We start from the raw sequence: 25,508 nt of genomic DNA, 5'->3' as shown, positions 1-25,508 counted from the left end.
GTGCGCCTCCTCCAGCAGCCGGGTCAGGGGCAGGGGGGTGAGCCTCCTCAGATCAGGGGCACGGGGGTACGCCTCCTCCAGCAGCCGGGTCGCCTCCTCCAGATCAGGCGCAGGGTGGAGCACCTCCTCCAGGTCAGGGGCAGGGTGGCGTGCCTCCTCCAGATCAGGGGCATGGTGGTGTGCCTCCTCCAGCAGCCGGGTCGCCTCCTCCGGGTCAGGGCAGGGGGTCCGCCTCCTCCAGGTCAGGGGCAGGGTGGTGCGCCTCCTCCAGGTCAGGGGCAGGGTGGTGCGCCTCCTCCAGGTCAGGGGCAGGGTGGTGCGCCTCCTCCAGGTCAGGGGCAGGGTGGTGTCCCTTCGTCAGATCAGCAGCCTGGTCGCCTCCTCCAGATCAGGCGCAGGGTGGAGCACCTCCTCCAGGTCAGGGGCAGGGTGGCGTGCCTCCTCCAGATCAGGGGCATGGTGGTGTGCCTCCTCCAGCAGCCGGGTCGCCTCCTCCGGGTCAGGGCAGGGGGTCCGCCTCCTCCAGGTCAGGGGCAGGGTGGTGCGCCTCCTCCAGGTCAGGGGCAGGGGGGTGCGCCTCCTCCAGAATAGGGGCACGGGGGTGCGCCTCCTCCAGAATAGGGGCACGGGGGTGCGCCTCCTCCAGCAGCGGGGTCGCCTCCTCCGGTCGTCGGGCAGGTCCAGGTCCAGGTCGCCTCCTCCAGTCGTCGAGCAGGTCCAGGTCCAGGTCCAGGTCGCCTCCTCCAGTCGTCGGGCAGGTCCAGGTCCAGGTCGCCTCCTCCAGCAGCCGGGTCGCCTCCTCCAGATCAGGCGCAGGGTGGAGCACCTCCTCCTGGTCAGGGGCAGGGTGGTGTGACTCCTCCAGGTCAGGGGCAGGGTGGTACGCCTCCTCCAGCAGCCGGGTCGCCTCCTCCAGGTCAGGGCAGGGGGGTTCGCTTCCTCCAGGTCCGGGGCAGGGTGGTGCGGCTTCTCCAGATCAGGGGCAGGGTGGTGTGCCTCCTCCAGGTCAGGGACACGAGGGTGCGCCTCCTCAGATCAGGGGCACGGGGGTGCGCCTCCTCCAGCAGCCGGGTCGCCTCCTCCAGGTCAGGCGCAGGGTGGAGCACCTCCTCCAGGTCAGATGCAGGGTGGTGCGCCTCCTCCAGATCAGTGGCACGGGGGTGCGCCTCCTCCAGCAGCCGGGTCGCCTCCTCCAGATCAGGCGCAGGGTAGAGCACCTCCTCCAGGTCAGGGGCAGGGTGGTGTGCCTCCTCCAGGTCAGGGGCAGGGTGGTGTGCCTCCTCCAGGTCAGGGGCAGGGTGGTGTGCCTCCTCCAGGTCAGGGGCAGGGTGGTGCGCCTCCTCCAGATCAGTGGCACGGGGGTGCGCCTCCTCCAGCATCCGGGTCGCCTCCTCCAGATCAGGCGCAGGGTGGTGTGCTTCCTCCAGGTCAGGGGCAGGGTGGTGCGCCTCCTCCAGATCAGGGGCACGGGGGTGCGCCTCCTCCAGATCAGGGGCACGGGGGTGCGCCTCCTCCAGCAGCCGGGTCGCCTCCTCCAGATCAGGCGCAGGGTGGAGCACCTCTTCCAGGTCAGGGGTAGGGTGGTGTGCCTCCTCCAGGTCAGGGGCAGGGTGGTGCGCCACCTCCAGCAGCCGGGTCACCTCCTCCAGGTCCGAGGCAGGGGGATGTGCCTCCTCCAGATCAGGGGCACGGGTCGCCTGCTCCAGGGCAGGGCAGGAGGGTGCGCTTCCTCCAGGTCAGGGGCACGGGGGTGCGCCTCCTCAGATCAGGGGCACGGGGGTACGCCTCCTCCAGCAGCCGGGTCGCCTCCTCCAGCAGCCGGGTCGCCTCCTCCAGATAAGGCGCAGGGTGGAGCACCTCCTCCAGGTCAGGGGCAGGGTGGTGTGCCTCCTCCTGGTCAGGGGCAGGGTGGTGTGACTCCTCCAGGTCAGGTCAGGGGGGTTCGCCTCCTCCAGGTCAGGGGCAGGGTGGTGCGCCTCCTCCAGGTCAGGGGCAGGGTGGTGCGCCTCCTCCAGGTCAGGGGCAGGGTGGTGTCCCTTCGTCAGATCAGCAGCCTGGTCGCCTCCTCCAGATCAGGCGCAGGGTGGAGCACCTCCTCCAGGTCAGGGGCAGGGTGGCGTGCCTCCTCCAGCAGCCGGGTCGCCTCCTCCGGGTCAGGGCAGGGGGTCCGCCTCCTCCAGGTCAGGGGCAGGGTGGTGCGCCTCCTCCAGGTCAGGGGCAGGGGGGTGCGCCTCCTCCAGAATAGGGGCACGGGGGTGCGCCTCCTCCAGAATAGGGGCACGGGGGTGCGCCTCCTCCAGAATAGGGGCACGGGGGTGCGCCTCCTCCAGAATAGGGGCACGGGGGTGCGCCTCCTCCAGCAGCGGGGTCGCCTCCTCCGGTCGTCGGGCAGGTCCAGGTCCAGGTCGCCTCCTCCAGTCGTCGAGCAGGTCCAGGTCCAGGTCGCCTCCTCCAGTCGTCGAGCAGGTCCAGGTCCAGGTCCAGGTCGCCTCCTCCAGTCGTCGGGCAGGTCCAGGTCCAGGTCCAGGTCCAGGTCCAGGTCCAGGTCCAGGTCCAGGGCCAGGTCGCCGGCCAGGTCGCCGGCCAGGTCGCCGGCCAGGTCGCCGGCCAGGTCGCCGGCCAGGTCGCCGGCCAGGTCGCCGGCCAGGTCGCCGGCCAGGTCGCCGGCCAGGTCGCCGGCCAGGTCGCCGGCCAGGTCGCCGGCCAGGTCGCCGGCCAGGTCGCCGGCCAGGTCGCCGGCCAGGTCGCCGGCCAGGTCGCCGGCCAGGTCGCCGGCCAGGTCGCCGGCCAGGTCGCCGGCCAGGTCGCCGGCCAGGTCGCCGGCCAGGTCGCCGGCCAGGTCGCCGGCCAGGTCGCCGGCCAGGTCGCCGGCCAGGTCGCCGGCCAGGTCGCCGGCCAGGTCGCCGGCCAGGTCGCCGGCCAGGTCGCCGGCCAGGTCGCCGGCCAGGTCGCCGGCCAGGTCGCCGGCCAGTCCGGCCGGTTTCCCCGCCGAGGGGAAAGTGACTGAGGGGCTGTGAATTTCTGCCTTATATAGGCTCAGCCAAAACTAGAGGTGGGGAACTTGGTAGTTTGAGAAAAACTATCGCTCGCAACCGATGGCGCCGACTATCGTTTTCCACCTCTAGCGATGATCGGTTGCGATTATATTGCCCGCAATTTTTGAAATATAAAAAAAAAAATAAAAAAATATATAAAAAAAATTAAAAAAAAACTTAAATTACAAAAAAATGTAACTGCTTCTCAGGTGGGGGACAGATGGGTGCTCCTCCTCGAGCTGGGGCTGGTTTGTGCTCCTCCTCGAGCATGGCAGGTGGGTGCCCCTCCTCCAGCAAGGGCAGCATGGGGAGCTGGGTGATCCTCGTCAATCAGCAGCAGCTGCAGGGCCTGGTGGGTGCTTCAGGGGCAGGTGGGTGATCGTCATCCAGCAGCAGCAGCGGGGCGTGGTGGGTGCTGGTAAGACTGGTGATTGTCTGCTTCTCCTCGAGCAGTGGCAGGGTGGTGCTCCTCCTCCAACAGCAGCAGAAGGGCGTGGCGGGTGATCCTCATCCAGCACCAGCAAGGGGTGGGAGCATCTGGATGGGGATCAGCATCAAAGGATCCTTATAATTTTTTAAATTTAGTTTTTCCTCATATTTGGTCAAAATTCATGATGAAAAATTGATGAAACTCATATGAGACTCATTGACTCATATTGATGACTCATATGCCAGGTTTTGATAACAATGATTCTACTCGAAGATCTAAGATCGGGAATGTATAAAATTTCAATATCAGACAAGTATTGGCTAAGATGTGACAAAAAAAGTCTTAGAATATGCATACAAAATGGAATCAACTATGATAAGGTGCCGGTTGAACAAAATGAGAAACTATGTACACTTTTTAGTCGATATTTTATCGATATTATAACCGATTTTTTTTTAAAAGAAGCATTCATTATGAATGAACTTCGTCAGTTTCTAAAGAAAACAATCCATTGCTCAGTTTTGTAAAATTAGCCTATCGATATTTCAATTAAAACTTCGCCCTCCTAGATAAGGATATGTTTTATAACTTAATCTCTTTTTGTGATGTGATTTTTTGCGACCTGATCCCGGAGAATAATCAATCAATGCAGTGGGCGTAATAAAAACATGAGTTTGATTAGACAGCATCCGAGGACGATGAATCAAAAGGCAAACAGCAAACAATAGTAGAAGATGTGACTCGAAAGGGGGGGTGGCATGGGGAATAAGCAGGGGGAAAGGACAACAACAGGACCAACCGACAGCGACAGTTATGTGCAGCTGTTCTAAAAGTAATGGCAAAACTTTTTTTATGCGAAAAATCAAGAGAAAAAGGGGGCTGAGTGGTGGGTGGCGGGAAATGAAAGCCGGGAGCGAGTAGTAACCGGTAACGAGTAACCTGAACTTGCTCATGGACTCCTCCGACTTTTGTGTGAAATACAAGCCAGAAAGTTTTCTTTAGGGGGGTTCGCCTGTCGGCCATTGTTGTTGTTTGCTTAGCTTTTCCATGGCTGTTGTCTTGTTCTTTTTTCAAGTTGTTGTTGCTTGTTGCTTGTTGCTGTTTGCTGTTTGTTTGTTGTTTGTTGTTGGTGTAGTGCTACCGTTATTGATTACAAGCTGTAAGTGATCGCATTTATAGTTGTTAAAGCTCCTTTGGCTTGTTGCGGCCAAACTCTTGGCTCAGACTTTGACTTTGGCCACTTAAATGGGAATTGTCCGACAACTAGGAGAAGGGGGTTTGAGCGTCCTGGCTAGTAAATGCCAAGGCCATTCCCCAAATCGTTGGGGATTCATCTTTTGTTTCGACTCTATGCTCATCATTCCAATTTAATAAAGACTTTTCTTTTTTTTACATCTTTGTTGCTTAAAGAAGACTGGTCACACTTTAAGTGGGGATTCCATTTTATTGTCGTAACTGATTCCTCTCTTGTTTTGTAAATGCATTACGTCACTTCCCTTTCCACTCAAGTCCTGCAGTCATAGTCGATCGAAAGTGTTGGCATCACACTGGCCAGGATACAGCCAGCTGCCACGAGGACCCATCAGCCCCAGGGTGGCACTCAATTTCGATTAAAGTGCAACACTGCGCGACAAAAGTTTCGCCACAGAAGCCGTACGGATCAACTCCCGGAACTACATTTTTTGGCCACATTTTCGTCATTGTGCTCTTTTGGGGTTTTATTCTCTCTTATTTTTTCCAAAAGCCATTAACTGGGCCGAGTGCGAGAAAGGTCGTGAAGCCCTTTTCCTCTGTTTCCTTATATTTAGCTTAAATTTTTTCCTGCCCTTGTCCTGTGTGTGGGTGTGTGTGTGTGTGTGTGTGTCTGGGGATTAAAATTTAATGCCGCAAAAGGAAAGTGGGCAGCCGGAACGCGTGCCAGGAGCAACGTAAGGTAGGGAGCTAAGTAAAGCCAGTAGCTGGGTAGATGGGTGGCCAAAACTGTAGCCTACTCATGATTAATGATGCCTTTTGGCCGCTCGCAGTACCTTCGCCCATTTCCGGTTCGTTTAAAGTTGAAACGTCGCTCGGCCATCTGTTTGTGGCCGCAGTGCCAGCCGGGTACGGGTCGGTGGTCCATTGTTTGCTCTGCGGTTGCGGTTTGTTTAACAATGAAATTAACTTCTTACTAAGCCAAGGTCCGATCCGGCCCCAAAACGCCCCCAACAGAATTCAATATTTCCATGTAATTTCGCATTTCTGAACCGGCCATGAGCCAGGATAATTAAACTAATTGGAATACACGTTTATTGTGTGCAAATCGCAATCTGTCCACGTTTTCTCCAGTCCACTCCTATACCCAAAATACCAATAACAAGGCCAATCAGCGTTAACGATTTGGAAGTCCGATATATAATTATGACATTCTGGAATTCTGGTTTCCAATCAGAACAATCAAGGATTCTGCATTGGAGTGGGTAACAACCACTGGCCCTCGTCTCCTTCGACATGATTCTGCTCTTGAAAGGACAAAGGGACGACTTCGCATGGGGAATTCATGTCGCCACTCAATGGCCGGACCTGAAGCGTTAAGGGGGTGCACAGAGGGAAAAGTTTGGTAATTTGTTGGTTGATGTTCCTGGGAATTGCTTTTCTTGTGGGCCTAATCGATGATTATCTAATTAAAAGGATTTTGATTCAACAGTTATGAGCCCTGAAAACATTTACAAGTTTAAGATGTTTACTTTACAGACTTTCTTTGTAGGATTATACCACAATTTGTGTTACAGTGTATCGGTAAACATGACCCGCACTCCATGTTCGTGGTCCTGGCTTTCATTTGCAATTCGATGTGAAGCCCGACACTTGCTTTCAACAATCCTTGCGACAAGGACATGCACGATAAAATCGCATAATACCGAACGATGTCAATTGAGGCCATTTAAACAGAGCCTGTGGGCGGGACTGGAGGCGTGGTCCGGGCTAATCACCGGGCAATAAGCCTAAATCTGTTTTGAAAAACTAACCTGACTGCCCTCGGGAGAGCTCTTGTGCCAGTACAATGAAAGTCGATTATCCTGCTCAACTGTTCGTTTGTCTGTTCGAATGTCCTGCGCTCAGGATGTCTGTCAGTCGGTCAGCCTGCCAGCCTGCCAGCCTGCTTGCCTGCCTGGCTGGCTTCTGATAAACGGCTGCTGCTCAAAACTTCTGGCCATTGTGCCGAGGAGGCTTGCAATTTAAACGAGGTCATTGCAAACGCAGCCTCCTGCATCCTGGCCAGGACTCGCCTCTGCCTCCGCCTCCGCCCCGCTCCCGTTCCCGTTCCGATTCGATGCATGTTGATTAAGTGCTTGTGCCATGAGAATGCCGACTGCTGACAGCAGCAACATTTGCATTTGCATAATTGGATATGTATGAGCGGAGCAACTTGATCTGTAAATGCAGGCTCTCGGTCCGAGAGAGCAGGGGCGAACGTTGACATGTCACTGCACTTTCATTTAATCAATAATGGGCAGTGGGGAGAACAGTGCTATCATAGGCATAGGTTCGAGAATGATTCCCGAAGAATAAGTTCGCAAGGACACTGCTTCCGCCCTCCCAGTGACCTAGTATATCGGCCAGATACTGTGCCAGGGCCATCTCATTTTGAATGCCAACTAATTAATTGGACAGGAATGTGTTAAAAGTGTACTTTTTCGGCGACAAGCTGTTGCAAGTGTAATTAGCCCTGAATAATGGAGCCCGATGCCAAGTGTCAGTTTCAGGGCCGAAGTGCCTTTTCTTGCACAATTACCAGGAATTACCCGGGAATGTTTCGGCTCAGCTTGAGACTCAACTGCCGGAGAAGGAAAAACTTAGACGGAATGAATAGGGAAACCCCCTGTTCTCGCATGGCGGCAATTATAGACAATAAATTTGTTGACACTAAGTGCTCGACAAACTTTTCCAATTAGGGGCAACAACAAACGAATTATTGCCCCGCAGGCGACGGGTGTGGGTGGTGAGGAGCCATGGAGCGAGGTGTCAGAATACAAGGAAACCAGACATTGGAAATGAAGGCTGGCGGGCTGGCTGGCTGGCTGGCTGACTTGCAAATGAATTCATTCAGCCATATGACTCCGGCCATGTCCGGGCCTGATTACAGGGCCCTGGCAGCCTAAGCCCTTGGCTTTCACGCCGTTTTCACGCATCCGCCTCATTGCGCACTGCCTGGAATTTTGCCTGCCACATTGCTACATTGCTCCATAGCTTCACGCCACAGCGCCACCTCGGCTCCTTGTCCTGGAAATCTGCTTAAACCAATTAACTTTCATTTTGCCGCCACAACACGACCACAAATTTCAGCCCGACAGCTTCATTTACGATTTGATTCGTGTGTGTTTATAGTGTTTGCCCAAGATCTAGGTGCGGGTGACTGTGTTCTGATTGCCAGGACTTGGTGCCAGGACCTGCATAGGTGCAAGGACCATGACTGGCTGCAGTGCCAGGATGTGTCCTGAATTTTGCATACGATTTGGGGTAAAAGGGCTACACAGAAAATAAAATATCTGCAGAATTCAATACAATAATGTATGGGTTTTGAATACTTTTAGATTTAAATATTTAATTTTCTAACTAACAATTTTTGAATGCCTTGAAAGTTAAAATGAACAATTTTTTTAAGTGCACTGCTGCTCCAGATTTTTGGTTTTTCGTTTGAACAACACCAGGAGCAAACTGGCAGCTTCCAGCTTTCAAATGCATCCTCCAGGACTCACAGGGCCACCTGCAACCCATATTTCTCCCCGGCTACCCGCACGGCTGGACACACAAAGCTTTTGTAATTGCCTGACTCAGGGCCCACATGACGTATATGTACGTGTTTTGCATATTTGATTCTCAACCCCATCATTTCTCACAACGATTCTCCATTTTCCATTTCCCTATCGCCTTCTGTTTGTTTTTGCAATTTTCGGGCTCCTTTGTGTGATTGGTTTGGGGGTCCTTGGGGGGGGCCACAAGGACTTAAAATTTCGACTGGGGGCGGGTATAAAGGACCTACTTTAATTATGAGCATTATGTCCATTCCCCAACAAAAAAATGAAAAGAACAACTTGTATGCTTAACTTTTGGGCTCAAGGACTGGCGGCGCTTCTTAATAACTTGGCAACAAAGCATTTTGACGCTCCTGAATTATAAACCGGGATTTAATTATCTCTTAGACTTTATTTAAAAAGTTTACCTCCGCCCTGGCCCCGGCTGATGAATTTCATTCACTTGTGATACGAAATTAATTTTTGGGGTCTAGTTTATTCTCACGTTGTCTAATACACTGTTGTCTCGAGGACTCTTCCACAATTTACCTTCCCTGTCACGTGCCTCTGTTGAGGAAAATGAACTCACTTTTGTTGTGAACCGCAGCAGCAGCAGCAGTAGCAGGAACTGGAACGGGAAATGGAAATGGATAATGGGGGGTGGCCGGAATGAATTCGCATTTAACTTTGTCTAATCCTCGTTAGCATTAATTTAGCCAGTCCAGGCATGCCGACAGCGGGCTGAAGGAAGGATTTCGTTTCGTTTTCGACAAAAGGCTCAGGACGATGTTTGTAAATGGAGGGCCTGCATATGCATGAGCCAGATTCGTATTACTATGGGGCTATTGTTGGCCGCTCTCGTTCTTATTGTTGGGAGCCTTGACAGGTGTCCTTTGTGCGTGGATATGTGCGTGTGGGTGCGTGGGTGTGTGTAAAGTTATTAAAACCATTGAAAATGTTTGCTTTGGTCTCGGATCCCAATCCCTATTTTCCCCCATTGATATCCTACGTGCAGTCATGTGTGCGGGCGTGTAATTTGCATAACTACATGCTCCTCCGATCCCAATCCTGGCATTGTGCCTGGGACATGAATAGGTGTTCAACCGATTCCCATCCCCCCAAAAACCCATCGATAGTCCCCCGTAAATATACATACAAAATAACATAACCGTTGCAAATTAGTCCACAATGGCAGGTGTAAGCCAGGACAGGAGTCAATTCAACCGGGTTGGTATTGTTATCGAGGTCCTGGTGCTTATTAGAATCGGATAATCGTTTCGATGTCAGGACCAGCTGACTCAGCTCGTGTGTCCTGTCGTTTGCATAAAGACCTCTGTTGTCCTGGTGATAAGCCAGTCTGCTTACAAATTGTTGTATTAGTTACAAATATTCCTATATTGTCCTGCATTACTTAACTACCTTTTAATTGCAAATATATCCTTGTTGTATTTACTATTTGGAATTATCACTCATACGACATGTTGTCCGACTGAATATCTTCGTTTCAAATACATCCCCTTTGGCAACATCTAGTTAACTGCATTTATGCCACTCCCCTGGAGAAATACTGAAGTAAAGGTGAAGGACAAGTCCTGTTTTTATGGCATGTGAGGGGGTTGAGTGTGTCCTTTTAGGGTGACGTAAAATAATGGTTTTATTTTTAATACCCCATGCAGTGAAGCCTGGACCGAGACAATGTTGGCTGAAATGTTATGGGAAAACGTGTCAGTGACCAAGGTTGAACGAAAACCACTGCCGGTGGCTACTTGCAACCTGTTGCCAGGATTCGGGTCAGAGTCAAAAGCAGGTGCACAGTTGGTGGCCTTTTCTGACAGATCCTGTTTTTTTTGTTCTCTGAACAGAAGCCCAGCCCACAGCCGGATATGAAGAATTGGTTTTGTGGTCTTCCAGTCAAATGCACTTCCAAATGGCTGGACAAAATATCTTCTGTTATTTGTTGTTTCTGGAGCGGAGCCCACAAGGTAGAATGGAAATTCATTAATACCCTTCGGTGGGCCAGCAAAACTAATTTCGTTCGGCATCAAATGCGAATGCCTTTCTTGTGGCTTTTGTGGTCCCTTTTGTCGATTGCCCTTTTCCGGATATGGCCTCCGAACGTGTCTAAAATTGGATCCACCTTCTATTTATTCGACACTCTGCTGCCAAATGCCTTGTTTTCACTGCATAAAAAGCACATTCGTAATTTGTTGCTGGGAATTTGGTTTTGGGGTCTGTTTTTTTTTGGTCCGCAGATTTCTGGTTCGCCTGCATGTTTCATTCACTGCGACTCTCGCGGGCGAAATATACTTGCATAATTTATGCGAAATCAGCGACGTGGCTGAAACAACAAGCCACAATCCTGGGAGGCAGCCAGGAACACCATCTGGGTGGAGGTGGAGGGAGGTAGCTGGGAGCGAGCACTTTATTTACCAGTCGGTGGCACGTAAAATGCTTTATCCCCGATTCATTGTCACCGAAAAGATGCTTTATCGCTGCCAGACTACAAATTCCGGCGCAGCTAAAAATATTAACGCTTGAATCTCATACCTGTCTATTTTCAGGGATTTTCAGGGGGAGAGTGATGTTTTGTGGAAAATAAAAGGTGTGGCGGTAAAGTGGGAAAAAAGGTGGAAATGTAATTTTCCTAAAACGACTCATATGATATACGACTGATGGATATTACTCTCTTAGATAGCTTTAAATGTGATTAAATATCCTTTTAGTCCTTTGAATTAAGAGTCTTGAGAGTTTCTCTGAGTGTATCGGAGCAGTAGGTAAAAAAGGAAATACCTGACAGTGCTGGTTCCAAGCTGGCTGCCATATTACTGCCCCAAATTTATCTTCTGGGCAGGAGGAAAACTTTGTCTTTAGTCATTCAATCCAGCCAGGATACGCGGAGGATGCTTTTTTTTGGGGGGATTATGGGTAATCACCTTGGCGAGGAGATGACGAGGACGTCGAGCAAGAACAAGAGACGGAAGAGCACTCTAAGGACAAAAACCAAGAAGAAGACGCATTTGTTTTTATCACACTTTTTACTTTGTGTAGATGTATGTGGGTGTGTGTGCTTTTCATTCAGTTTTTTTGTTGTTGTTATCTTCTGCGGGCCCCTCTCGCCATTCAATGTTTATTTTTGCATAATTTTCTAAGCGCCGTGCCTCAGTTTTAGGACATTTTCATTTACCGTCTGGCGTTGCCGTGCAAATTTGTTTACCTTCGTGCGTGCGCAAGTTTCTTCCGATTATGCGAAAGTTGAATTTTTCATTGCATACGCTTAGGCGTCGCGTGTCAATGGCAAAAAGACAACAGCAGCAAGGACACCCGGACGACATTTCATTTGGCGGAAAATTCAATTCAACCCACAACAGAATCAGGCCTAGCGTTTATATTATATTAAATTGTATTATTTTCTTTACCGAAGATGCCGGGTGGGTGGTGGAGTCTCATTTTCTCGTCCTGCCCACGGGCCGGCCAAGATGTTTACTTTACTGTATTTTCTGAAAACTTGCCCCCGGCTATGCCTTTGCTTGTTGTTGTAGTAGTTATTGTTGTGGTTGTATCCTGGCCGGTTTCTTGTCAGCGTGCCAGGCAAATGAGTTTACGAGCGTAGGGCATCAAAAACAGAAAAAAAGCAAGGCAGTGGCAGGAGCTGGGGCAGGCCAAGGGAATGGGAAAAAATCGGGAAAACGAAAGGAAAACTAACTTTGTGCACATCTTACTTAGATACAGGGCCTCCTTGTTTTCCCTCGTGCTACCTCGTGTTCAACCCTCTTCTGCCTTGTTGTGTTTAGCTGTCTCCCCCCCCTTTTTTGGAATCTTAAAAAGGATACTCTACACTGGCCCATAGAAACTCCAAACGGAAACTTTTATTACTCAAACTGCCCCAATTTAAATTTTTGAATAAGTTGCAAAAAAAGGGGGAAACAGTTGGGGGTAAAAGCTTTTAGTGAATTGAATTTTGTAGTGTTTATAACTTCGCTCATAAATTTTCGGTCCAGAATAAATTTTGAATTGCACGCTTAACACAATTTTCGAGGGCCAAGGATGTAAACTTTTAAATGAGTAAGTTAGTGTAGTTTCCGATTCGGTTCTCACAAGCATCCTTGTTCGTCCTATCTTTAATGTGTTCGTGTTTGCTGGCTGGGCTTGTGAAAGCAAATTTCAAACATAATGAGGGTCAAACAATATTTGTGATTTGGTTTTTTTTCTTGTGTTGTTTTGGAGGGAAACAAGACGGGCTTTTGTTCCTCCTGTTACCATTGTTTTTCCAGCATTTTTTTCTGGCCACGAAATAATATTACGAGTTTTTTGTGTTCGAGGCTAACGCGTTTAACCTTTTCGGAGTCAGAGGGTGTTCTTTTAATATTCCTGTCGGATATGACGGTGTTTTCATTTTCATTTCTCGTTTTGTTGTATCAACATGTAATTTCAGATTAGAAAGGTTAAAGAAAAGGTTATTAGGTTATTTTGGATGGTATGATTTGATTTTAAACATTAATTGGCTTTCTAGTACGTTTTATATACAGTATTGGATCAGATGTTCCTGTATATACCTAACTCTTATGAATATAATTGATTGACAAATTAACTTGTTAACAGTTCCTTTTTTTTAAATTTTAGTATTATGTCAGTTATAGTCCGAAACATAACTCTTTAGAATATTCAATCATTTTAAAAACCGCGCGCTATCTCTTCTTATATCGATAGCATCGATAAGTTGGCGCCACCATGGCGCCCTCTGTTGTTGAGAAAATAAGGGCTGCCGTTCCGTTAAACAGAGTTGAATAACTTTAACGGAAATTTAAAATAAACCCACAACATTTGAAAATATCAAATGTTTTTCTATAATATTAATAGAAAAATCACCCCTAGAAGCAAAAAGTTGTAAAATATATTAATATTTAATAGTTCCCGGCCACTTTTCTCAGTCTGGACCTCTCCCTTTCTCTCTCAACCACCACCGACAGGACAACAGCAGGAGCAGCGGCATTCGGGGAGCTTTCAACCCCCGAAAAGGGGCGTATGGCCACGTGCTCCTGGAGCTTTTGGCCTCCTTTCACAGGCGGCAATCAATGAAAGTGAAGCTTTGCCCAAATTAAACCCGCTCGCACTGCCAGCCCGAAAAATTTCCATGCACTCCCAACGACGGCTGGCGAGTGTCCTGCGTCAGTGCCTTTCGGTTGGGGTTGTAGTGGTAGTGGTTGGGCATGGCGATGGTGGTGCGATGGCGTGGCGGAAACCCACCACTTTTAAAAGCTTCGAGCGGCGCCAAACGATTCACATTTCAGATTCAGATTCAGTTTACAACGGAAAGCACAAATCAACGGTCGTGAAAATCGAGCAAAGCTCCGTGCGAAAATCGCAGAAATTCGTTGAACGAAATTGATTTCAGACGTGTGTTGGTGCATTTCGCTGAACGCAATCGTATAACCAGTATTAAATAAATAAAATAACAAAGCATTCGCATAGCAAGTTCCTGAAGGATATTCCCAGAAATAAGATTAAAAGAAAAAAACCGCGCGTGTGTCTACGATTTTTGAGAGTGTGTGTGAAAAATCCGCCCTTAACAGCAGCCAGGAATTCCGAATCCCGAAGCTAAGCCAAGTCAAACTTTGGTACGGAACCAACAGCCAGGCGAAACTTTTCGCTTGACGTGTCCTGCCCACTCACACACACACACACACACACACAGATACACAAAGGACATCCACTTCCTCTCTTATCCTGAATCTCTCTCTCCGTCTCTCTTGGTCTATCTTTTCTGTCTTATATGTGGGGGGGATACACGTGGAATTTCTACTCAAAAAAAAATATATATATAGATGAACCCCGAACACAGTTCTATGCAAATTTGAATTGTTTCGTGCCCTATAGCTCCACTGTAAATATGCATTTTTGTGCATTCTATTCGAAAGAGCCACAAAATGCGAGAATCCATCAGTGCCAGCCAAATCGCGAACTTTGCACGTTGACATTACGGCTAGGGAAGGTGTATGGGGAAAAAAACCTGGGAAAACCAAATCAGATGTTTGGCAATCTTCCACACATCAGATGATTAATCACTTGACGGCCCAGACACTGTAAACAACAATTTTTAATTGCATTTTTCCGAAAACAAAGTTTCTATTTCGTGGGAACTGGACCAGCCTTGCCTCCAAAGACCCTGAGATCCTGTGGCGTTGTTGAAAATTGCATTGGGGCTGGCAATGGCATTGGCTAAGGGGGATGAATTTTTTTTGTTGTTTTCGTGGCCGAAAGAAAGCTCCACCCTCCGACCAACCTGCCAGCCCTAATCCTCAACAGGCCCAAAGTTGATGCTGTGCCAAAAAACACAGAAAAGCACAAGAAATTGAACTTTGGCTTGTCTGATTGCATTTCCCTGTCCCTTCCTCTCTCTCTCTAGAGTGAGAGCGAAAGTTGGGTATATATATGGGGTGTAGTTGGGGTATATAGTCCTATATATGGCACTGGTTATTTGGCAGTCGAGTGCACACGTCCTCAGGGGTTTTGGCCAAACGAATGTTGATGAAAAATTAATGCTGTTTGGGTTTTTGGGTTTAATTTGGGTTTAAATATTGATTGTTTTTGACAAAAGAATTTAAAAATAAAATGAATATTTAAACACCCTTTACTGTTTTTAGAGTTTTTATGCTTTTAAGTCTTTAAGAATTATAGTTCTACAAGTTATACCTTTATTTATGGAGAGTCTGCCACCTCTGATCCGATACACTCCTCAAAATTCCCATAAAATGTGACAACGACAGTCCATCAATGATTATTTTTTTACTTGACTCCACAAATCGAAAATGTGCAAAACCATTAGCTTGCAATTCCCTCCCCAAGCCGAGCTTCAATATCTATTAATGTCGTTTGGAAATTTTCCACAGCACAGCCCCGCCGGCACCGTCAGACATCAGCTGCGTTTATTTACATAATATTATTGTGAAAACAAACCTTCCTGCCACCAAGGTTAGAGGCGCGTAAACAATCTGGCCCAGGGCGGGTGGATCTGGGAGGGGGGCCAGCTGGCAGGCCAACTAACACCAAAAATAAACTTTAGAGGAGCGAGTCCATTTTCCATTTCCCACTTTCCATTGCCCGTTGTCAGCTAAAGTGCTTGCAAACACGCCGATCTTAACAATCGATTTCCAGGAAGACCTCCTACCTCATCCCACCTCCCAGTGCTATGCGGCATCAAGGTCATGCGGAAGCGAAAGTCAGTCGGAAAATGGAAGAAGAACAAGTTCAGATTTTCGACTTGGCGCCAAACCTGGCCAAAACAATTACTCAGAGGACCTCCAAGAGCAGCCAAGTGCAAAAAGGCGAAAATAACATGCACAATTATAGTCTATAGCTCGTAGTGCACTTCGAGTGGTTCCAAAAATAGAAACATTTATGGCATTATTGGTTGGTATTTGAAAATTTCAAGAGCAAAGTGAGCAAAGTGCGATTCGCACTGAATTCCGCGTTTGGCGGATCGCTTTTTGCAAACAAAAGCCAATAAAATGTGCAAAATCGATTGCATAAACAGAGCGTATTTCATTGGCAATCAAATTGCATGATTTATGCAGAATAGGAACAGCCAGTTGGGCCACTATCCAGCGCCTATCCAATCCCCCACCTTGCACCTTTACCCGCTTATAAGGCGGTTCTTATCGATTCAGCCTGCAACACGCCATGTCATCGAATTGGCCTTCCTCCCTCTCTATCGCTTCTTATATCCCTGTCTCTCTTTGGTCTATTTCTAGGGCACTTTAACTCAAAATAGTATAGTCTTTAAATTCCATTCCCTTTAACCTTTGAGCTGAAAAAGGGATGAACTTGTTTTTGTTCCGAATATCATTTTAGCTACGACGCAAAAAGGCTTTGTCCTTTTTTTTTTGGCAATGGGTGTGTGTGTGTGTGTCAGGACATTAAGCTTTTGTACCTGAATAAGTCATTGTGTGTGTGTTTGTTATTTTGCCAGCCTGGTGGTACATTTCCATTCATTTAAATTCTGAATTCAGACCGGAAATTTTCTCCCTGGCAGCTCCCTGGCTGTGGTATTATATAATTCCATGGATCTTTAGTGATTACATCCTGGCGGGATGTCAGGGGCAATCAGTTGCCATCAATCTTGACCGCGTGCACCCATCATTGAGTAATTTCCTGCGGCAATGATTTAAGCCTTGTGTTCCAGTCCACTTTGTATGGTCTAAGTGGGCTAAACCGTTCCAATGACAGGGCCACGGTCGTCCGTGTCCTGGCCCTCAAGCTTTATTTAGAAACGCCGGTTGGTTGCCTCGTCTGTGTCTGGGGGTGGGTGGATGTGGGTGGATGTTGGCTGGAACTGCGACGCAGAAAGCAACAGCACTGCGAGTGTGGCAATCACAGGACTTTAATATTTTCACACACAGCTTTACGTAACAGCAAATGGATTGTGCAATCAGGCCAGGCCAGGACATCGCGAAAGGTCTGGGATGAAGTCACAGTTCTGTCAGGGATTATTTGCCCCCAGGGAACTAGTGACAATCTTGTATCGCTTGTATTATTGCAGCTGTAGGCTATAGTTTTCGATCTCTAAATGGATAAATATTTACAAGCTGGCAGGGAGTGGGTGGTAGCTTTGGGTGGCAGGGCTTTTGGGAATAAGAGGCAGCCATCAAAAGACGTCATAGCGCATTACGTATACGCAAAATCAAGAAGTATAGACCAAGAATATATATATGGCATTAGTAGGTGTTGGTGTATACCCTACCCCCCCTAGGCGCATCAATGAAGCGGCAGGACGCCAAAAGCTGTTCTAAGCTTTTCGGGAGAGTTGGCTCTCATTTTGTGGTGAATTGCTGCTTCTTGCCACACAGCTGCTGCCCCAAACAACACACCCACGCTAAGGCCGTCTCTCTCTACTAGGGTATCCCTCTCTCTTTCGCTCCACATCCTCTGGCTGTAATTTACGACGTCAGCAACAGAGGCCGAGACGAGCCTCCAAGTAAATAGGCAGCCTACCACCCACTACCCAACACCCACCACCCACCACCACCCACAGCACCTATTTCCTATTTTTTTTTTGGTTGCTCTTTCAATTTGCAACGACCTTCTGTGGCAGTCAACAGTAATTTTTGGGTCTCCTACACTCTACACCTACACCTACACCGAGCAACAAGGTTCAGGAAGTCACGTTCCATGGGTGGGTTTGGTGGGTTGGTTCAGTGACTCGCAAACAGTCCTCAGAGGTTTTAGTTTCTAATTAACCTCTGACCCCCAGCCAGCTGCCTGAGAAATTGCGTATTTGTTTTTTGGCAAGCTTCTCCCCCAAATTCCTAATGAATTATGCAGCAAAAAGAGCAAAACACATCAGGGACATATGAAAAATTTGCATAGCAATCGAATTACGGAAAAACGGCATAGAAAGCGTGGGTGCTCCATGGAAAAGTTTCCATTTAGTCGGCAGAGAGGATCCGCCTAATGGCAAACAATTAGGGACCAAATTGAGTTACCAGCCACTACATGGCGGCTCAAGGACATCATGGTGCCCCACCACAAGACAACATTCCACACAAATGGGCAAACAACCAGACACACACACGAACAGGACACACTAACATGAAACACAAAAAGGATACTCTCGAGGAGTATCGATCAAACTATGGCGGGGGGTCGAGTACGAGTTTAATAATCGACTGCTCCACTTTTTGCAGAAGGCAAGCACGGACACTCCGCCGGGGCACTCCGCACGTTGATGGCTGCCACGAAAATCATCGATGCACCGCGCAACGGCCACGAGATGGCGCCACTGAACACACGGGCCCGGGGCGATGGCACCCACGGAGTGACCATCGTCCTTACCGCCCCGCAGCGCAACTCCGTCCAGTCGGTGGACATACCGGGCGGTGAGCCGGAACGGGCCGCCTGGAGCGGCAAGATGCAGTTCTTCCTCAGCATTATCGGCTATTCGGTGGGCCTGGGCAATATCTGGAGATTTCCGTACCTGTGCCAGCAGAATGGCGGCGGTGAGTATTCCCGGGGGACTAAAATAGATCCTATTATCATCCAACTATTGGGTGTCTTTTGGGCTTAAAGAAACAATCGACTTGGCATATCTAGTATCCATCACGTCTTGGGTTTACAAATTTCGAATGAACTGAAGCTCATTACGAATTTCAGAGCTTGTTAAGTCATTCCGCATAACATCGAATTAATAAGCAATTACGTACAGTTCTCGGCCAATGGAATTTTACGCCGATTCTCGGATTACCTGGGTCCCGGGTCCCGGGCCCCAAAAACGCCAACTGTTGCAGAATTTTTCAATCAATGTCTGCGGGCCGGCAGTGCCATTGCACGCGTCACCTGAGCGATAACGTCTAAATGGGCAGGTCCCACCCTCTCCTCCGGAGTATAGCCCTCGAGTGCCACCGCTTTTGTCATATCCAATATCAGTAGTTGGCCAACGAACTGCAGCTAATCAAGTGCACAAGCTCTGACAATAACATTATGAGATTTAATGTGAACTAATTGCACGGCTTTCGACAGCGGAAGGGCTCAATTGGTGGCCTTGTCCGGGGCATGGACATGGGTGGGGGGTGCCTGATGTGGGGGGCAACACACCTCGTGGCAAGCACGCACATTTCTAATGACATTGCAGCCCCGCCCGGGTTTTAATTCAATTACAATTACAATTGGCAGAATGACCAACCATCTAAAGCCCAAATACACTTGAAATAACAAACTACATAGTTACTTAAGCGGATGATTCCGGGCCTGGCCAGAAATGCAAATTTTTGTTGGCCATTTTTCAATCGATTTTATGTCAAGTCATCTCAATCAAATGGGCTTTAAACTGAAAAAAGGGGTTAGAAGAGAGGTTCAAAGATTATTATTTGAATCTATTATTTTTTATAGAAAAGTTAAGGGATAATAATAGCTTTATTAAGTTTATTATTTATGATTAAAATATTTCTTATATAATATAAATATTTTTTTAAACATATTCTTTTAGTGTAAACTGTTTCTTAATGGCATTCCCTCTTACAGGTGCGTTTCTGATACCCTTCATGATTATGCTGATACTGGAGGGCATACCCCTCTTCCTCATCGAGCTGGGCATCGGCCAGAGAATGCGACTGGGCGCCCTGGGGGTCTGGAACACCATCCACCCCTGGCTGGGCGGCATCGGCATCTCCTCGTGCATTGTGACGCTCTTTGTGGCCCTCTACTACAACGTGATCATCACGTGGGTGTTCTTCTACCTCTTCAATAGTTTTCGGGTGAGTTGGTCCTCAAAATTTCCCTCAAAAGAGTATTTTAAATATTTAAATATAATTATCCTTGCAGTATCCTTTGCCATGGTCTTCTTGCCCCACCAACGGCACCGGATTCGAGCTGGAGGAGTGCGCCAAGTCCTCGGAGACGACGTACTTCTGGTATCGAACCACCTTGGATGCGGCTCCCTCGATGGACGAGCCCGGCGGCCTGAAGTGGTGGATTGTCCTCTGCCTGCTTCTCTCCTGGACCATTGTCTTCTTCATCGTGATGAAGGGCATCCAGAGCTCCGGCAAGGTGGTCTACTTCACCTCCCTGTTCCCCTACATCGTGTTGACCATCTTCTTCATACGGGGCATAACCCTCCGAGGAGCGGGAGCCGGGCTGATGCACATGTACACGCCGAAGGTGGAGAAGCTGCTGGAGCCGACAGTCTGGCTGGATGCAGCCACCCAGGTGTTTTATTCCTTCGGCCTGGCCTTTGGCTCCCTGATTGCCTTCGGCAGCTACAACACGCCCAAGAACAACTGTGTGAGGGACGTGCTCCTGGTCTCCGTCTGCAATGCCATTACGGCCATCTACGCCAGTGTGGTCATCTTTGCCATTCTCGGCTTCAAGGCCACCGTCAATGTGGATCGTTGTGTGGACAGGTGAGTGTGCTTCCGTACATATTCTAGTATCTATGGGGATGCGTAGTACGCTTCAATGGCCGCTGTCCAGTTGTAACCGGCCCAAGACTGGGCCCGAGCCGGGCCAGTGTATAATCAATGAGCTCTGGCATTCATCAATAATGTATCGTATGGGGCCGTGGGTGTATTCTGTCCATTGATACTTGAATCGATATGGAATCGCGGTCGTGTCTTTCAATTTGCATCAATTAACGGTGCACAATTGCTCTTGAACTGTCGGGTTTGAACCGATTTGAGTCGGACTAGATTGATTGTTTCCCCATCTTCTTGTCCCATTCTCCTCCAGCAATACGGAGATCCTGGTGAAGAACAATCTGCTGGAAGTGAATGCCACACGGCTGGTCTACGACCAAACAATAGCCAAGTATAACACCACGGAAATGGCCAAGTTCCATCTGAGCGAATGTAGTTTAAGCCATGAATTAGACAATGTAAGTATAACTTTTAAGATGATGGCCTCAAAGATATAATCCTTAAATCCCAATCCTAACAGGCTGCTGAGGGCACTGGCCTGGCCTTCATCGTGTTCACCCAAGCCATTGTGGAACTGCCAGGAGCTCCGTTCTGGGCCGTCCTCTTCTTCACCATGCTGCTATCGCTGGGACTGGGATCACAGATCGGCATCCTGGAGGGCATGCTCTGCACCCTCTTCGACATAGACATTATCAAGCGGGTTAAGAAACAGCATGTCACTGGCGTGGTATGTCTCTTCTGCTTTATTGTCGGTTTCATCTTCTGCACAGGTGCCGGGGAGTACTGGCTCAAGATGTTCGACTCGTTTGCCGGCACCATTGGCCTGGTGGTGGTGGCCCTCATGGAGATGATAGCCGTAATCTTTATCTACGGACATGAGCGGTGAGTCTAGGTTTCTTTAACAATCTATTAAGCAAGACACTAAAAACTTGGCCTTTAGCTTCACTGAGGACATCTACCAGATGACTGGCTACAGACCAGGTCTCTACTGGCAGCTTACTTGGCGGTACATTGGCCCTGTGATCATGGTCTGCATTCTGGTCTCTTCCGTGGTCTTTATGGTCATCAGGAATCCCACATACGGAGCTTGGAATGCTGATTTGGTAAGCTATCTTTTATAAAATAGTACCATCAGTTTCTAATGAGAACTCTTAACAGGGTATGATCGAGCAAAAGGACTATCCCAACTGGGTGATGATCGTTGCCATCTCGATGATCCTGGCCGGGGTCCTGCCCATGCCCATTGTGTTCCTCATGCGCAGCTTCCAGTGCCTCAAGGTGGACCTGGACATACACCAGGGCTCGATCCGCCGCAACGAGACAACCGCCTCCACCAAGGAGATGATCGACAATGACGACGATGTAAGTTATAGGATCTGCAGTGTCCTACCACCACATTCGATTCAGACTCGACTTGAGCTTTCTTTGTCTCATTCGTTGTGTTGTTAGACTAAGATTATTGCCAAGCTCTCTATCTATTTGGTCTATTCGTGTGACTAATTGTGTCTTTCTCTCACCTAACGATACATTCCTCACTCTTGCGCTTGTTTTTTCCTATCTGACAATGCTTACATCCAATTACTGACTACATAATACTCTATTAATACTACAAATCACGCCCATTGTCGTTCAGAACATGAGTCCGGATATGCCACCGCAGAACTCACTCGCGGCGACACGCTTCACAATCGGAGACTTTGAAGTAAGTTGTGCCTCGTCCTCGTCCCTAAAAACCATAAACCAAAAAGGAATCCTCCTCCTCATCTGCACATTTTCTGAGAACATAACCGATGCTAATCACACAATTCTCTGCTCTTCTTTCCTCTGCTCCCCCGTGTCCACTTTCATTGGTCAATGTTTAGAATTAGAACTAACCGAAATCGAAACCGAAACCGAACCGAATCGAAACCCTGGATACCCTGAAACTAACCAGTGCAGCGCCCAAGTTTCAACAGCCATCAATCAGATAAAGTCTAGGATAACATCAAATAGTAGAACACACACACATGCCACAAACAACAACAAACATCACACAACAAACACTGGAACATTCAGATTATAATACCCAAGATACACCTCAGAATCGGACTAAGGACTGTGCTAAGTTGCACGCCACATCTCAAGTAGAAACCAAGTGCTCATGCCGCAGATACCAAGCTACCAAGCAATATCTCGTACTCAATACCACTAAGAACTAATCAACGCACAGCAATTTCTCGTAGTTAGCAACCAAACAACACAAGTGCTATTTTAACCAAAAAACTGAAACTGACACCAGGAATACTTACGGCCATAACAATTAGTTACAATGGTTAAGTTTTAGGCTCAAAAGACTAGCAGAAAATCGCTTGGTTCGTAGGGCAGGAGTTGAATAGTGTTAGGGGCGTCGAATTGGCTGCTGGGCGTGGCTCTAACTGCAGGTAAAGTAACACTCCAAAAGCCAAAATCAAGTCTTAAACATTTCGTTACATTTCGTTTGTTGGTTACTTTTGATTGTTCATTGTTTTGATGTTTTTTCGTAAGTTTCTTTCCAATCTTTATTATCTAACGGGCCGACCCTGTAATGTATAGATACATGTATCTGTATCTGGTAGATTTTAAGTTACCCTCCTCCGTAGAATACATTGTATGTCTACAGTATGCTTAAGTTTTACACTAGATTTTGTTTCAGTGCTGCTTTGGGGGCCAGAGCGCCATCTGGTGGTCACTTTTTACTGCCAGAGCTTTCGCTTGTGTAGAATATCAAGTATACGCAACGTGGTGTCAGCTCATTTGATTTATGTATCATAATTTTGTACACTGTGCTCTTGATTTCCTAGAGGACCCAGCGTTGGTCGCCCAAATTGTTTGTTTTGCTGCCCCAACTGTTTGTAACCGTCACTGTTTTTTCGTATCCCTTTCCGCATCGCAATCAGGACGACGACGAGGACGATGAGAACGACTTCAGCGGCCCAGCGTTGGGCGGCCATGTGAAGACCCAGAGCGATTTCTCCGACGACGAGGAGGAGGACAAGCCGATGACCATGCGAATGATGATGATGCGTCCGACCACCACCACCAAGACATCGAACGTGCTAAATGTGCCAACAAGCAGAAAGCCCAACTACAAGAAGGACGCGTACGATGTGTAGACAAGCCACAAAGCCCACTCCAATAGGTACAGATACAGCTACAGCTACAGCAGGAGACAGATACAGATACAGATACAAGATACAGGTAATGGTCCAGGTGCGAACCGAATCGAAAAATGGCAAGTAAAATATTAACTCAACCGAAATGTGAAGAGAGACGAGTGGGAGGAGGAGAATGTATGCCGAGCTGAGCGCAAACATTTATAAATATTTACGATAAGTATTTTAAAATAATTTAAAGCTAAGTCTAAGAGAACTACCAAGATAAAACCCAAGGAGCTAATTGAATTCAAGTTCGAGTAACTAAAAATTGTTAAACCGTATTTTTAACACAGAAACTGAACTTAAGCCCAATCTAAACGCAAAACTAAACTAAATTTAAAGCAAAAACTATGTACGAGTACAATGGAAAAGATAACAAATATGTGGAAGTCTATTAACTAAAAACGGGTTGCTAAAGTTTAAATTTAAATTCGATTATGTAGCATTTAGTTGGAATGTTTTAAGCTTTACAATTAGAAATTCGAGCACACAAAGTCCAAGTATTTCCGAGTCCCAAGCGCTCCTTAAGTCCCAGTCCCAGTCCCACCCACATTCCTATCCCATTCCAATCTCCATTCCCATCCCTTCGACTTACCATCCCCTACAAAATAAAATAAAATACTTGAATGGCAAAAACGCTTCTTAGTCGACTTTTAGCCAGCGCATTTCCAACGAGTTAAACTCAACATTTAGTTTTAGTAGAGACCTGCCGTTATTATGTTTATTTTTATTTTTGACTTCAAGTACTTGCCCGACCTATAAATATGTAGAAACAGAGTTACACACTTTACTATTAATTCAGAGAGGTTAAGCGCGTTGAGACACAATATATTGTATTAACACTTCGAGTTCTAGTTGAGTTGAACAAAATACCTATACTTACTATACTGATTAGAAAATGAGATACATGGAATGTGTGATATTCTAAATAATATCCTCAAGTTCTAGGCGTTAAGGCACTCATCTTACCCTCCCAAGCCCTAAGCTCCAATCTCCCACCTCCATCCCTCTATTACTATTAAATCAGGCACTCAATTTTCTATTTCCCCCGAAACACTCAAGAGTATTTTCCTAAACTGACAGAACTAAGCAAATGAAAACAAAAACCAAGAAACCAAGAAAAAGTAAAAGAAAAATAAACTGCTGTGAATAGTGTTAGTGGTTGTAAAGTTCTATCGAAGAAGAGAAAACCATAAAAACCATAAAGTCTAATATTTAACTAGTTCTTAAGCAGCACTCCATCGTTAAGTTGAATTTGATCCGTCACTGAGAACTCTAAAACATATTTCCAATTCGGTTTCTTCAAAATGGTTTTCTAATTTTTCAAAAATAAAAACAAAAGCAAAATGAAAAGGCAAAGACATACAGCTAAATCAAAACACATGGAATTTCAAAGTACTCAAAGTCAATGCAATGGATGGACGGCATAACGTTGAAGACAATAAGACAATTATAGAAATATACTTATGATATGGCCCGTCGAGTTTAGTGAAGAATTTGTAGTAGTCACCGTGGCAGACGTGGCAGTTTTCCCCGCTAGCCGTACAGGAATTTAAAAGCCATTTTTTATTGGGAGATTTATATACTTTTTGTCAGGAACATTTACAGAGTATAAGGTCTCCTCCACCAATCAGTTGAACCTCGTGTCCCTCCACATCCATTTAATAAATCAAATCCTCGCAAAATGCAACCGAAAACCAAAAACCAATAAACCAAAAACCAAATACAAAACATAGTACCAAATGCCTAAGTGTATAGTTTACTTGTTTACCGACACTATATATACGAGCATAAACCTATATATATATATGAAAAGTATATATATACAGTACCGTACCTACATATTAATCTATATACCTAGCTCTATTATAACTATTGTACATCAATTATTGTCGTAGTGCTAGAGCCCCCAAGGACTCGTGTAAATTTGAATGTATTAAAATCGAAAAACAAACAAAAAAACACTGCAAAGAGATGAATACTTATATGGAAATTAAATATATCGTACGCAAGAAATTATTACTAATAAAGATATTTCAAGATTAGTGCGTTAAGTTGAAGAAGAGCAAAGTGAAAGTGTTGTTATTGGGGAGGCATCACTGTACTGGCTGGCACGTTTCAGAATCTGAGTCTGGCCAGATGGACGATCTGCGTTTATTGGATTTTGATAGACGACAGTGGTGGTTTGGCCCCCG

General features: G+C 47.4%; 1 protein-coding gene across 3 annotated transcripts; it reads left to right on the top strand.

Moving 5' to 3' along the window:
* Nucleotides 1-13,524: 13,524 nt before the first annotated feature.
* On the top strand, nucleotides 13,525-25,383 carry LOC6494828 (sodium-dependent neutral amino acid transporter B(0)AT3). 3 transcript variants are annotated; one of them, XM_032450115.2, is made up of 10 exons: nucleotides 13,525-13,852; nucleotides 17,918-18,229; nucleotides 19,251-19,483; nucleotides 19,551-20,128; nucleotides 20,454-20,598; nucleotides 20,661-21,022; nucleotides 21,081-21,243; nucleotides 21,299-21,502; nucleotides 21,774-21,842; nucleotides 22,003-22,142. In XM_032450115.2, the coding sequence occupies exons 2-10, from the start codon at nucleotides 17,959-17,961 to the stop codon at nucleotides 22,006-22,008; spliced, it is 2,031 nt and encodes a 676-aa protein (XP_032306006.1). In that variant the 5' UTR covers nucleotides 13,525-13,852; nucleotides 17,918-17,958; the 3' UTR covers nucleotides 22,009-22,142. The 3 variants fall into 3 exon arrangements, 2 of the variants coding, with proteins under 2 accessions (XP_032306006.1, XP_001959586.2); XR_004309847.2 differs by adding an exon at nucleotides 23,056-23,187 and having other exon boundaries at nucleotides 21,774-22,560; XM_001959550.4 differs by lacking the exons at nucleotides 21,774-21,842; nucleotides 22,003-22,142 and adding an exon at nucleotides 23,056-25,383.
* The last annotated feature ends 125 nt before the right edge of the window (nucleotides 25,384-25,508 follow it).

Source organism: Drosophila ananassae, chromosome 3L (genome assembly GCF_017639315.1).
Source record: "Drosophila ananassae strain 14024-0371.13 chromosome 3L, ASM1763931v2, whole genome shotgun sequence".
Taxonomy (NCBI): Eukaryota; Metazoa; Arthropoda; class Insecta; order Diptera; family Drosophilidae; genus Drosophila; species Drosophila ananassae.
This window is presented reverse-complemented; position numbering and strand designations above follow the sequence as displayed.